Source organism: Diospyros lotus, chromosome 11, assembly GCF_014633365.1.
Source record: "Diospyros lotus cultivar Yz01 chromosome 11, ASM1463336v1, whole genome shotgun sequence".
Taxonomy (NCBI): Eukaryota; Viridiplantae; Streptophyta; class Magnoliopsida; order Ericales; family Ebenaceae; genus Diospyros; species Diospyros lotus.
In genome coordinates, this window is record NC_068348.1 from 25,665,612 (window position 1) to 25,681,287 (window position 15,676).

General features: G+C 35.2%; 1 protein-coding gene across 1 annotated transcript in view; it reads right to left on the reverse strand.

Annotated features, from left to right (window-relative positions):
- The window catches only part of LOC127812797 (mitogen-activated protein kinase kinase kinase 20-like), a 35,277-nt gene extending 20,986 nt beyond the window's left edge, over window positions 1–14,291 (reverse strand). The window contains exon 1 of the mRNA XM_052353328.1: window positions 13,557–14,291. Coding sequence (XP_052209288.1) covers window positions 13,557–14,291 — 735 coding nt within the window. The remainder of the gene's footprint in view (window positions 1–13,556) is intronic.
- Between the last annotated feature and the right edge of the window lie 1,385 nt (window positions 14,292–15,676).

Consider the following 15,676-nt stretch of genomic DNA (forward strand, 5'->3'; position numbering starts at 1 on the left):
TCCCCCAACCTAAAGATTTTTGAGACTTGTGAGGAGGGCCAGTGTTGAAGATTATTTTCTTTTGTATGTTTATAGACCCTTTGTTTATTTTGAGGATTATATAGCTTGTAAGTTTTAAGAAATATTGTAAGAATGGTTATCGCTCATATTAGAAGTGAGCTTGCTTATAATATAAAGTTTTTGGATATATTTGTGTTTGTGTTCCATTTTGAAATGACCTTTTTTTGGATGTCCTATGTTAGTGGGTATATCTAGAAGCGGGCCTGACAGGATGCTTTCAAATCTTTAGTGAGAAATTAAAATAGTGAACTAGATTTATTGGCTAAACCACTCAAAAAATGTTGTATTCTTATAGTTTGTTTCTTATGTTTTTGATAATATTATTTTCCGTACAATACTTTCTCATTTGAATTCAACTCATTAGTATCAAGCATAACTATTTTAGTTTTCCTTGCAATCAGTGCTCCAATGCATGCTATTCAAATGTATATGTTTTCGATTAAAATTAGAAATACATTTTAGAAAAGAAAAATGATTTTGCAATCATAACTATTTCTTATTTCTTCTTTTTAAATGCAACCACTTTTCTATATATATATATATATATATTATACCTAAGATATGTTTGGAAAATTTCTATGAACGGTGATTTACTACATATATTGAATCGATGCTCCTTTTATGTTAAAGAAAAATATTATTACAAATCAATCAAAATGTATAATTTTTTTAATATTACAAAATTATTCAAAATACACAATTCATCGGCTCCCTAAGAGGTGATCTTTCAATTAATCTTGTGGGTGGTTTGTGAAATATATCGTAAAAATGAATGTAGATATGTGACAATATTTTGTGTGTGATTTCTTGCTAAAATTATACGGTTTAATTTTGGTTTCTAAACTAAAAAGAATTTCTCAAATTTTTAAGATAAGTCTATTTTTGCATTTGGTTGTAAAAATATTTTTTCCTCAAAAATATTTTTTTTTTTCACTTTCTATAGGTCCGAAACAAAAATAAGTAAAATTTTAGGATCTGTTCAGTTTAACAAAATATTTTAAGAATTTTTCAATTCAAAATTTAAATTAAGTGGTTGAATCTCTAATAAGAAAATAGAAAACTCTTTCTTTTTTATTTTTTAATTTGACACTATGAATTAAAAAAAATCAAGAAAAGACATTTTCTAAATTTGTTAAGAAACAAACATTATTAATTTTTATAATATAAAATACTATAACATATTTAATTATAAAATTGGAGTATTTTCCACAACTAAACATATCTTTAAATTTCTTTGTTCTTTAAAAGGTTTTATTTTAAGCAAAGGCCAAAAGATTTAAGAATAAAGTTTATTAAGGGAAATAAGAAAAAGAAATTTTAGTAATTAAGGTAGGGAAAAAGGAAGTGGGACAATTAAGGATAAGCCATTTGAATTATATCCATTGTTTGGATAGCAAAAGAATTCATCAAATTTACTTTGTGACTGGAAAATGCCACTCTTATTATAAGTAGTTTGTTTTTATAAGAATAATTGTGTAAAATATCATTTTCTAAAATTAAAATTCAGTTAACATCGAGATTTAAATTTGAAATAACAAATAATGTGATCAAACAATAATTTCTTATGTACTTCAAATTTTTGTAATAGTTGAATATACTAACACTTTCTATGTGTAATTTAAATTTCATTAATTGTTAAATTTCATATATATTTTTACATATACTTTAAGCTTTGGAGTAGTAGAAGTTAAATGAGTTACTCCAAATACCTAACCGAGAGGGGTCGGGCATGAGTTGAGACGAGGACACCCTCAAATGAGAGTTCCTTAGCCTTTCATATTACCCTTTCATTTAGTTGGGAAAAAAAATAAAGATATTTTTTCGCAACAAGTAATTAATCATAAATATCTATATTATTGTCATAATGATTTTTATAGTATCTATCTTGGTTATCATCGTGTTTAACTGTGATGAAAAATGAGTTCGATCTCGGGTTAAACTTAGTACTAGTTTCTTCTTAGATTTGGCAAATTTTATATTAGAAATTACAAAACTTATAATATTAGTATTATGGATATTTTTCGGACTATCTCTTATGGGCTGGAGTTGATCCAACAGATCAGTCCAATCTCCTAAAGCTCAACTGGCCTAAGACAGAGGTCCTTAGATTAAGGTTGCACGTCGTTGAGATCCAAACTCAGATCGTGAAACCAAACGAGCTCCTGGTAATATTTTTTAACTCGCTGGACGAACCATTCAGCTCACATAGCAAAAAGATCGCAGAATAAACTCACATACCTTATTTGAGACAAACCAGATCTCTGGTAATACGAGATCCACTCCCGATTTTATGGAGTTGATAAGGACACATTGTCCTCCATAATGTTATCCTTCTATCTTTTTTAATTTGGTTCAAATTATAAACACCCCACACTATAAATAGGAGTTAAAAACCATTGTATAGCGAGAGTGAGAACAAGAATGATATAATGTTGCTTTGTCGAAATAATCGAAGAACAGTCATGGAATAAGCATTATTCTGACAAAACCACATAAAAATTTTCATGCGTGCGATTGATTACAATTAGGTTATAGTTACTTAGGGGTAAATTATAGTTAAGAATAATTCAATTTTTGCCTATTTTTAAAATTTAGACCTAATCTTTGTATTTTTTCAATATAAATATACTACTTTAGTTTCTTTTCAATTATAGACCACCGCTTAATACTAGTTAACACCAATTAAATATTTTCTAATTTTTACCCTTTTTATTGAATGCCCAATTAGGAAACATAATTTTTTAATTTTATATTATGAAAATGTTTTCTAAAGTTTTGCAAATAAAAAATATTTTTTTTGAAACATAAAATGTTAGTACTTATTTAGTTGTAAAATTAAAAATTTTTAAAATATGTTTTTACAGTTAAAAAGACCTTCACAATGCGTTTTTAAAATATTTCAAATAAATAACATTTCATGCACAAAACCTCTTAGTTGATTCAGAGTTTACGTTGGATAGCCTACTCCTCTAACTAAGAGGAGAGAGCACTTAAAAGAAGAGTTTAAATACTATTTACTTTAATTAATAGTAATCATATATTTCTCTCTTATAATGCACGAAAGAGTTTTAGGGGTGTTGTTTTGGCCTTTTTAAAATCCTTCCTTTTCCACAATACCAAAAAGTATTTTCAAGTTATATCTACAATTTTGATAATATTTTGGGATTGTTTTTTAATATTAAAAAAATATAAAAAAATACACAAAAAAGACTCGCGGATAATAGAATTTATGTTTACATTTGTTTCAATGTATTATAAAATTCATATTTATTTTTTATTAAATAATTATTTTTTTAAAAGATTATATTTACAAAAAAATTTCTATACTTTTTTAATTACACATTTTTTTATGTTCTTAATTTTTTACTTTTTTTATTTTTTTTAAAAATATTATTTTTTATTTTTTTTATTTACCTGGGATGTCCGAATTTCATTTGACTAATTCTTAGGGCTAGGTGACCTTTCTCCTAATGCACCTCTGAATAAATTCGGATATAAATACAATTTGTATATATTTAGAGTTGGATATTCAGTAGTTCATGTAAAATTTAAACTTTTTAATAAATTTTTACATTAATTCGAACCCTAATGCTCTATATAAAACTTCCTAATGCTCTATATAAAACTTCAGGTGTTTTACCAATATAGCATCTCTCGGGCACCATTTTTCTATTTTTGTCAATAGGTAAGTTATATTCGTTATTGTTGGAGTTGGGCCCCTCCATGGCGGATGGCTCCACCCATCTATTGAACTAACAAAACTAAATTTTGAAATTCCCGGGAAATTATCCAACCACCAACGGCACGGCACCGCTTCCATATATTTCCAGACCAGCAATCTCCTTCACCCACTATTTCCGTTCCCTTTTTTTTGGTAAGGAATCTGAGGAACAGGGATTGTTTTAAGGAACTATTCCTGTTCATTTGAAACATTTGAACACCCAGATTATATACAAGAGCCAGTTCTCGACTCTTGTGGCTAGATCCTGAAAAAACGTCTCCAACTGGATAGTTCCTGCAAAATCCATGGATGATGAGATAGCGGTTTTACTTCCACATGCCTTCAAAGAGTGAGCCACAACTTTCTCATGCCTTCGCTGGATGTTAGATTGAAGTTTAAAATGGACTGCTTTAATGGGTTCTGTATTGTGTCTATTAGGTGTTCGACAAATTGCGTTTGGTTGTCACTCTTGGATTATACTTATACTGATAATGGATAAGGTCTTGCAGAAGGCATTTGGGGAATTAAACTCTCAAGTGGTACGTATGGGTATGCTTTTTGTATTCTCCGTTCTTATAGCTCTTGATTCCGCTATCCTGGTTGCCACCGCATATTTGATTTTCTTACCACCGTTATATTTTCTTGCACCACTGCCCATACATAGATTTTTTTAATCACTAGCAAGTATTCTTTAAGACCTGCAGATTTTGTGGCATTTGCTTTTCCTTACTCGTTGATTCGGGAATTTGGTCTTACCTACATGTTCAGAAAAATAAAGCTGATTTTGATATCCCTACACCTGGCTAGTTATTTGTTGGGCCGAGCGGAAGACTGAACTAAAACAAACTTTACAGAATCCGAAAAGGGCTTCGATAGATCAAAAACATTCAATCACTTACAAGATAAAATGAATCTCAAACAAACCAGACAAGAAAAGATACAGAAATTAAAAGAGGGACACAACGGATTTACCGTGGTTCACCCAAATGGACTACGTCCACGTTGAGCTCAAGAAGAAAGAGCTCACTGCATTAAATCGAGTAGGTTACAAAATCCAACCATACAAATTGTACATCATTGGTTCGTCTAAACAAAATAGCCTCACAATCATTAAATATTGATTAGAAGCAAACCTAGAACCAACAATTACAACAAACAGAGATACAAGAACAAAGACAAAGCTCGCCCAAGATGAGAGACTTTCCCGATTGATCTCCTTCCTTTCCCCCTTTATTTTATGCGATTTTTCCCGTCTAATTTACCATCCCGAGGCACTGTTACATTTATACGAGAGTTGAACGGCTGAGATGGAATCTGATAAAGGCAGCATCGATGGCCATCAATTAATCGTAGAGCACGATTAACAGAAAGGCAATAAGGACAAGCAAAGGGGTGTCGAGCAGAGCAAGGACAATCAAGAGGCGCCAGACAGCTGAGAAATGACCCTTGATGGTTACAATGTGGCCCTCCATCAGCCGTCCACGTGGACTGCTGAGGTTGCTGACATTGCCTTCCAATCAAAATGGCAGCATTTTGATGCTTCACCCACAACAATCTCCACCTTGAAACATCAAGAGGAGAATGAACCCACTACTCAGAAGATAGTGTAGCATGCTTCAATTTCTTACCATCATCACTCTTGTCAGTTGAAGGATCAACTGACTTCAATGTGCAGCAAACTCAAGCAATGCTTGAACTTGGCTGCAGTCAAAGTCTTGGTTCCCATATCAGCTGGATTATCCTTGGTAGAAACCTTTTTAATAATCACAGTTCCATTTGTTACCAGTTCTCGGACAAAGTGATACTTTACCTCAACGTGCTTAGTCCTCTCATGATATACAGGATTTTTACAGAGGTGGATAGCACTTTGACTATCCGAGAACACCACCACTTTGCTTTGAAGCAAATTGATTTCCCTCAGGAGGCCTTGAAGCCAAATGGCTTCTTTAAAGGCATTAGTGATTGCCACGTATTCTACCTCAGTGGAAGATAATGCAACCAGAGGCTGCAATTGTGACTTCCAACTGATGCAGTTACCTCCCAATGTAAAGAACTAAGCTGTAGTGGATTTCCTGGAATCTCTATCACCTGTAAAATCTGAATCTACATATCCCACAAGATCAAGATTATCATATCTTATTTTATAACACAAGCCACAGTTAACTGAACCATTAATATATCTAAGCAAGTATTTCAAGGCATCCCAATGAGATTTTCCAAGGTTTGACATGTATCTGCTTAGTAAGGAAATTGAATGAGCAATGCCGGGCCTGGTACTTATCATAGAATACATAATGGTTCCTATGGCATTTGCATAAGGAACATTTTTCATCTTAATAATTTCAGAATTTGAGGTGGGACACTAGGCTTTAGATAGCAAGAAATGACCAGCTAAAGGGACCAATACAGATTTACTATTATTCATACCAAACCTTTTCATAGCCTTTAACAAGTAATCATGTTGCTGTATTTTTAAACTGAAATTGCTTCTATTTCTTTCTATTTTCATTCCTAGGATTTTCTTAGCATGCCCTAAGTCCTTCATGTCAAATTTCATATTTAACATAGATTTTAATTCACTGATTTTGGACTTGGATTTGCTAATTAACAGAATATCATCTACATATAGCAGTAAATAAATAGGAATATCAGAAAGGGTAAAATAGAAGCAATTATCATATTGACTCCTAGCAAAACCAATTTCAGAGACAAAATGATCAAATTTCTTATACCATTGCCTAGGTGACTGTTTTAGGCCATACAATGATTTCTTTAATAAACAAACATACTGAGGTTTAATTGAGTCAGTATACCCAACAGGCTATACCATATATATTTGTTCTTCCAAGTCACCATGTAGAAAAGCAGTCTTAACATCTAGTTGTTCAAGTTCTAAATCAAAATGAACAGTAATAGCTAGCATTAAATGGATGGTTTTAAACTTAACAACTGGGAAAAATATTTCATTATAATCTATTCCCTCTCTTTGGGTAAAACCCTTTACAACTAACCTTGCCTTGTATTTAATTGGTTCGGAGGGTGACATACCCTTTTTTAATTTGTACAGCCACTTACATTGGATTAATTTTTTATCCTTTGGTCTGGGAACAAGTTCCCAAGTTCTATTTGCAGCAAGAGATGCCATTTCTGCATCCATGGCTTGCTGCCATTTAACACTGTCCTAAGAGTTGACAGCCTCCTCAAAAGTAGAAGGCTCACTATCCCTCAATTCATACCCAGCAACCAAGGCACAGTAAACTAAATCTGAATATGCATATCTAGAGGGTGGTCTCACTGCCCTCCTGCTCCTATCCCTGGCTAGTTGATAGTCACTAAGATCCTGTTGGGGAACACTGGTTTGTTCCTCCTCAATCTCAGGGTTTTCTATTTGTTCCTCTTGATCAAAATTTTGATCAGAGGTATGGTTAGTGGAGGAAGAAACTTTTCCCAAATCTAGTTCAAATGAGGCTGGAGCACCAGACGTGTTATTTCCCACAACTGGTTGCTCCACCTGAATTTGAGTATCCTCCAGAATAGTATGATCATCTAGTTTTCTCTTATCATTAGATTCTTTTGTGTTTGTTATCTTGCAAGGGAATTTAGATTCATTGAATATGACATTTCTACTAATAATTATCCTAACTCCACCTAAATGCCTATCCCACAGCCTATATCCCTTAGTACCTTCTTGGTAGCCTACAAACACACATTTTTTGGATTTGGGTTCTAACTTTCCTTCAGATTGATGAGCATATGCCTTACAACCAAAAACTCTTAAGTATTCAAAGTTTACTTTCTTATCCGTCCACATCTCTTCAGGGCATTTAAAATTTAAGACTGTTGAAGGGTTTCTATTAATTAAATAAGATGCAGTTGAAATAGCCTCACCCCAAAAGGAATTAGGCATACCTGAGGTAAAAAGAAGGCACCCAACCTTTTCAAGTAAGGTCCTATTCATTCTTTCAGCCACCCCATTTTGTTGGGGTGTATTTCTAACAGTCTTATGCCTAAGTATGCCTTGTGAATTACAATATGCATCAAATTCTCTATTACAAAATTCCAATCCATTGTCTGTTCTTAACACCTTAATCTTTTTATCAATTTGGTTTTCTACTAAAATCTTCCATGTTTTAAATTTTTCTAATGTCTGATCCTTGGTTTTTAGCAGGAATACCCAAACTGTTCTAGTGTAATCATTTACAATGGAAAGGAAATACCTGTTACCACCATGGGAAGGAACTTGGGAAGGTCCCCACAAATCAGCATGCAGGTATTCTAGGCATACCTTCACCAGGTGAGTCCCTTGATGGAAACTCAACCTGTGTTGCTTTCCCAAAATACATGGCTCACAGAAATCCAAGGATCCGACAGACACTGGTCCAAGGTAGCCTTGGTTTTTCAGTGCCTGCAAACCTTTTAGGCTCATGTGACCAAGTCTCAAGTGCCATATATCTGTCTCATCCGATTTTATAATGCAAGCAGAATGCATATTAACAGAAGAATGATAGCAACCATTTAAAATATACAAACCATGTTTCTTAGTGCCTGACATGATGAGATTATCACCTTTAAGAACATGCATGAAACCATTCTCTGTTTTATATAAAAAAAACCTAACTCATCAAGAATGCCTAGAGATATTAAGTTTCTCTTTAAGCCTGGTACATACCTTACATCAGTTAGAATTCTTACTTTGTTATCATGCAATTTTAAAGGTATATCACCAATTCCTTGTACACTACATGATTGATTATTTCCCATATAAACTATACCAGTTTCCTTTTGATTAAAGTTTTGAAACCATTCTCTATTAGGGCACATATGAAAAGAGCAACCGGAATCCATTACCCATTCATTTTCAATAGATGAGCTAGAAATAGTAAGAACTTCAGCTAGACAGTTTGAACTACCTGCATTTACATTTGTGTTACCCCCCTGTTTCTGTTTCCTAATAAAATCATAATAGTATTATTTGATGTGTCCCTCTTTTCCACAGTAGTAGCACTTCCATTTTGTTTGTTTTTGTTTTCCCTTCTTATCCTTTTTCTTTCCTTTAAACCCTATTCCAATAGATTGATCACTATTCCCTATGTGATTCTTTTTATCACTTTTAGCTTTCACAAACAGATTGTTACCAGATTTTTTTGTTGTATTTAGTTCAAGTTCTCTTGCTTTAATACCTGAGATTACAAGATCTAAGCTAGGAACTATACCAGTATAACGTAATGCATGTTTAACAACATCATATTCATCAGGCAGAGAATTCAATAAAATCATTGTTTCACTGGTGTCTCCAGTGCTTGGTCAGTACCTCTTAACAATAGAGCTAATCTAGTAAATTCATCTACATTTTCATCCATTGATTTAGAGGTATCCATTTTGAAGTTAAACAACATGCCTTTTAAATATACAAGATTAGGAGCAGTCATAACAAAAAATAAAGAATCAAGTTTGTTCCAGAGATCAATAAGGTTAGACATACCATTTACCTTTCTTATAACGCTATCACCGAGATGAAGAAATATGAGGTTGTAAGCCTCCTCTCTGATTTCCTCAATTCGAGCAATCTGGTCTATAGACCATTCTCGATCATCTGGTTCCAGTGCTATCAGCACTTTGTGATGAGAGATAAGTACTCTTATCTTCTTTTTCCAACTACCGAAGTCTCCTTTTCCGTCAAATATTCCGATTTCAAATCGGGTGGACGACATCTTCGCTTTACACGAAGGTAACCTAGACCTCTAGAATAAGACTCCCTCAGCACACACCCATTGACCGAGAATCGAAGGAACCCTAGAGCCTTGGTTTGCTTTACAAAGCAAATAACAAAGAACACCCCAAACGTAGAAATCAAAACGACCCGGATTCTGTCTCAAACCCTAGAGCACGATTTGTGAAACCGAGCTCTGATACCACTGTTGGGCCGAGTGGAAGATTGAACTAAAACAAACTTTAAAGAATCCGAAAAAGGCTTCGATAGATCAAAAACATTCAATCACTTACGAGATAAAATGAATCTCAAACAAACCAGACAAGAAAAGATACAGAAATTAAAAGAGGGACACAACGGATTTACCGTGGTTCACCCAAATGGGCTACGTCCACGTTGAGCTCAAGAAGAAAGAGCTCACTGTACTAAATCGAGTAGGGTTACAAAATCAAACCATACAAACTGTATATCACTGGTTCGTCTAAACAAAATAGCCTCACAATCATTAAATATTGATTAGAAGCAAACCTAGAACCAACGATTACAACAAACAGAGATACAAGAACAAAGACAAAGCTCACCCAAGATGAGAGACTTTCCCGATTGATCTCCCTCCTTTCCCCCTTTCTTTTCTGCAATTTGTCCCGTCTAATTTACCATCCCGAGGCACTGTTACATTTATATGAGAGATGAACGGCTGAGATGGAATCTGATAAAGGCAGCATCGATGGCTATCAATTAATCGTAGAGCACGATTAACAGAAAGGAAATAAGGACAAGCAAAGGGGCATCGGGAAAAGCAAGGATAATCAAAAGGCGCCGAACAGCAGAGAAGTGGCCCTTGATGGTTGCAATGTGACCCTCCATCAGCCGTCCACGTGGACTGCTGAGGTTGCCGACATTGCCCTCCAATCAAGACGGCAGCGTTTTGATGCTTCACCCACAACATTATTCATCCACACACAAAATTGTTCCCTTGCTTCCCCTTAATTTGGTTTTTATCATGTGATAAATTTCACAACGCAGTTATATTGAGGCTGCTCTAGATTTGGGTTCTAAGTGAGATCTCAATACAGTTTACAATATTCCAGAACGAAGTCAAAGGCCTTAAGAGCCATGCAATTTCTCTAGATTTTGGCTTAATGCTGTTGTTAAACTCTGGTTCCACCGGAAAAATGGAGGTAGCTTAAGTGGAGAGTAGCTTTGTGGATTAGTGTCTCGAATTATGTCTGATTTAACTTCCAAGGTCTCTTCATACACACACTAGGATTGCAAATTCAATTTAACCTATTCTATGATTCCGTTGAGAGAAATCAAAATGATATATTCCCACTGTTGGTGACTTGGTGCTGGTGGGATAGAAGCTTGGTGGAAACTCACAAGAAGTTGCCCGACCTCTAGCATATGATTTTTCATTACGAAGGACATGATCCATCTGCTTGTGGGTCACTGTAAGTTCGTTTCCTATACAGCTTTGGTTTTGTTCATGGTGTTTTGCAATTGGAGGCTTGCTGCCTTTGCTTTCTTCTGATGGTTTTACTGCTATAGCTATGAGGAAGTAGCAAAAAGGAAGCGATACCTGCTGAGCTATGAATGAGTTGCCTAAGGCTTTCTTCTTGTTTTCACCCTACGGATTGTGATTCAGTTGTGTATCACACACTAATGCTTCAGACTACGAACTAGAGACAATTAGTGCCTTCACTCTTTAAGCTGAAGATTTGATAATATGCTCCATTGGCACATGGTTACCGAATTCAGAATCCTGTTCGCTGTTTAAATTGGAAATTTTCTCATTTCCATGATTTTTATTGAGTTTTTCTGATTAGTTTTTTATGCCGGTAGACGTATTCTCCCCCCAACCCCACTTCTTTCTGTTGCTTATTTTTTGTTGTGTTCGCTCCCTTATTGCTGATACTCTTCTTTCAAAGTACTTGCTTAAAAAAAATCATAAGTCTTACCATGAAACTGTATGTCGGTGATCTCCTACACTAGAAGAACATGACTGAAATACGAGGACATGGATTAGCAGATCTGTAGATCTAAAATTTTCCTGAAAGCAGGCCGAGTATGGCAGTACTTTATGAGCTTTTGAGGCATGAGATCTGGTTATAAACTAGATGATGCCATAACCAAATTGCCTAATAGTTATATGCTAGAATTTTTCTGAGTTAGGAGACATTCTACGGTGGCAAAGTTCACAGGGGACCTGAGGTGCAAAGCTGAAATCCAATTTATACCTGTACGTTGCCTGGTGGTAGATAGTATAATATTGAAGAAATCTCGGCTTTCTTTTATGTGTCCGTGGTCTAGTATTGGATCTGAGGTGAAAAAGTAATAAGAGCCCAGGTGAATGACTTGATGTTAAGTTGTGGTATGACGTACGGGTGACAACTCTGATATGAAATTTGATTAATGTTTTCTGGTATAAAATTTTCAGTTCATTCTAGTTGAGATGCAAAAAGCGTTTAGTAAACAACTGTTTCAGGGACTTGAATCTATGCAGAAAGCGTTTAGTAAACCACTGATTTTAGACCTTATGCTCACTATCCTTGTTTAGATTAACCTGGGTTTAGACCTAAGGAGGGTGGGGAAGGGGCAGTGCACCAGCTTACGGCAAGACAGCTTGGTGAGTTTGTGCAATTGGGGGGTTTGGGGTAATGAAATTCCAAAGCAAGGGAAGAAAAATCTCAAATAACCTACCAACCATATGTTAGTTGTGTGCAAGATGAAAAGGGTGGGAAAAAATAGTTAAGGCCCTGAACTCAAATGGTCTGTGTGCCTGCTAACCACACTTTCAAAACCAGGTAATTTTGCACAGTTGGCCTAGCTCAAGTCCTGGAAAAAATCCCAATTGTGTGACCAGCAAGTTTAAAATGACATAGAAGTGAAATCTGTCCATTTGGAGAATTTGGGTAGTTGAGATCTAATGTTTGGTTTAAAATTGTTATGACCAAATCGATACATAGAACAAAACCTAGGAATTATATTTTAAAAAAAAAAAATCAGCTAAAAATAACCAAAAGTCCAAAATGAACATCAAATAAATTCTTCCAAGTTTGTTGGTCAGGAAAAAAAAAGAAAGAATCCCATGGGAGAATTCTCATTGGGGAAGTCCAACCAGAAAAACAGATTTGAACCAAGAATGGGCTGAGCTGCTACTTGGGGTCTTGGAGCCACATGGATTTTCCGAAAAGCTTGGGAAAATTCATGAAAATCCTAGACCATATTATTTTTATTCCTGATAATTTTCAAAGTAAGGAGAAATATTTAGGACCTGTATCTAGCTCAAACAAGCAAAAAATGTGGGTTGCATGCCCTTTGGCTTGGGCAACAACTTCGAGGACACTTTGATGATTCTAAAATCATCAAAAAGTTCTGCTCATGGACCATTAAGAAAAAAAGGACTGTTGCTAATGTACAACAAAAAGGACTGCTCAAGCAAGCTGTTGTTAATGTACAACAAAAAGGACTGCTCATGGACCATTAAGAAAAAAAGATAGTGTTCACTTCCATTGATGGACATTTGCATTTACAATTGTTGAGTTAGCATTTACATTTACTGGATCAATGCAAGTGCTGCATTAATCAATGTGCAAGTGCATTTACAAATAATTGAATTACATCATTGATTCCCCTACAACTTGAAGCTGCAATCAAGAACTATCTCTTCCTACAACAACCTAAGTGAAAATTTCGATGTTGGTGCTCAGGTTTGGTAAGACTGAAAATCTCTTGGCATTCCAGTGCTACGCCTGGAGATCTTACTTGAAACTGCTAGTATACTGCAAACAGCTCTGCTTCCTTCTCGATTCTCCTCCTCTCTCCACAAGCAACTACAACTGAAGGGTACAGAATCAAGTTTGGCCTGATCAATTGGCCTAATGAACTCTGGGACGTTGATGAGCTATGCGTTGCTTTCTTACCTTCAGGTACAGCCAATGCTTTCTTGTTTGATTGCTCTTGAATTCCCTGGGTAGCCGAAAGAAAGGGATGGCCCAAGAGCTCGTCAGCGGTCCACCTAGACTTGGGATCCCTAACGAAGCACTTGTTTAGAAAATCTCTGACCTCAGAAGACATCAACTCGGCGCTAGGAATTTCTGGAACTTTGTCTGTGCTGGCAATCCTATACATCAAAGCCACAGATGCCATTCCTGGATCACACCTCCAGGGCTCCTTCCCGGTGATGAGCTGCAAAACGGTGCAGCCAAGGGCCCAAATATCGGTCTCGGGCTGGTAGTCTTGTTGGCGGATGGACTCCGGTGCCATGTACATAGGCGTGCCCCTGAGACTCGGCTTGCGTTGCTTCTTCTTCAGTGTGTTTCCAGCCTTCTTTGCTGACCCAAGATCGGCGATCTTGGCATCTTCTTGCACCAGCAAGATGTTGTGAGGCTTGAGGTCACAATGAACGTATCCTTGCATGTGAAGGTGGCGCAGACCCTTCAAAACGGACTGAGTGTGCTTTCGGACCTCATCCTCGGATAACCCTCTACCCAACCTCGTAAGCCGATCGGCCAAACTACCACCCGAGGCATATTCCAGCCAGAGGTTGTACATTTGGACACCATTTTCGTCTGTGATATTGTCCCCAAAACAGCGAATAACATGGGGACAAGACTGGAAGCGAGTCAGCAGTTTCTTCTCCTTCAAAAGCGGGCCAGCCCACTCAACTTCCGCAGATTTGACGGCCATGACATTGGAAGGAAGGCCGTTCTTGATGGAACATTGATCTTGCAGAACATGAGCCACGTACACCGTCCCGGAAGCACCACTTCCCAGCTTTTCCCCTCTGCTCCACTGCATCCTTGCTTTCCAAGAAATTCTCTCACTCGCTCACTGTTCCCAACCAGTACAAATTAACAAGATGGCGATGAAACATGAACTAAGCTTTGATTTGGGAGCTATATGTATACATAACTTGCGTTGGATTGGATTGGATTGGATTTGATTTGATTAGGATAAGTAACTATAAATTTGATTGATAAAGCGGTTCCATGTATTAATTGGATTGGCAACAAAAGTACTGGTTAACTCAAAAAGATTGAATGAAAATGCGGTTTGTGAAATATTATCATTCATCTTGTAAGATTTGCATTATCCATAACCATATATCATCTTGCAAAAGAATACATTTATTCCTTAAACTAGATACAATTTATGCTAATTATTTCATCCATGTCCAAACACAAATTGATCGACAGTGCCTTCTGTTTTGTTTTGTTATTATATATTAATTATGTGTTAAAACTAAGCCTCCACCTCTAGCTGTTTGAATCAATATAAAGTATGTTATATCTCGCGCTCACACATGTGTGTGTATATATTTGAATTTTACACGCAAAAAATTATTTTTCATCTTGTTTTCTTTCATTGTCTTTGAGATTGTGTTTGAATTATGAAAATTAAAGTAATTTTTTTTGGGGTGTGTATATGACATTTGGTAAAATAGAAATGTGTTTGTTTCATCTGTATATATGACATTATTTGTTTCAAATGAGAAAATAAATTTTAGTGTCTAAGAAAGAAAGGGACCAAAATAACCTGCTTGGAATTATTCATTATTTGGGCAAGAAAAGAAAAAGTTTCTCAAATTAACTTATAATTAAAACAATGCCATGACTATAAGAAAGTGAATTGTATTTGGAGAAAAATGACCATCTTTTTCTGGTTTTTATTCAAAACAACCCAAATTTTAATCTAGCTTTTTAGATTTTGATCACTACCAAATCTAAGTTGTTCTGATTGAAATAACTAAGATGAGGTTTTGAAAAACAACTCAAATCTTGATAAATTCGAAACAACCCACTAGTTGTGGGGTAATTACATAAATATAGATAAATTTGAAAGAACTCGCTACTGTTGATTCTAATCAAAACAACTCATATGGGTTATTCCAATTTTAGATAAGTCATTTTTCATATTTTGGTAAAAATATTTATCCTTAAGCAATTTTTTTTTTATTTTTTGTTATAAAAATATTAAAAAGTAAATAAAATAAATAATCAAAATTATTTTTGTCAGAAAAAATTGGCCCTCAATTTCTCAAATTTTAAAAATGAACTTACGTGTTCTTAGAGTACTTCAAGTGGCCCTTACAATAACATTGCTACTATTTTTGAAAAAAAACAGATGTTCAAGTGTATGTGGGTATATATATATATATTGACTATTACAAATATCATTAATTT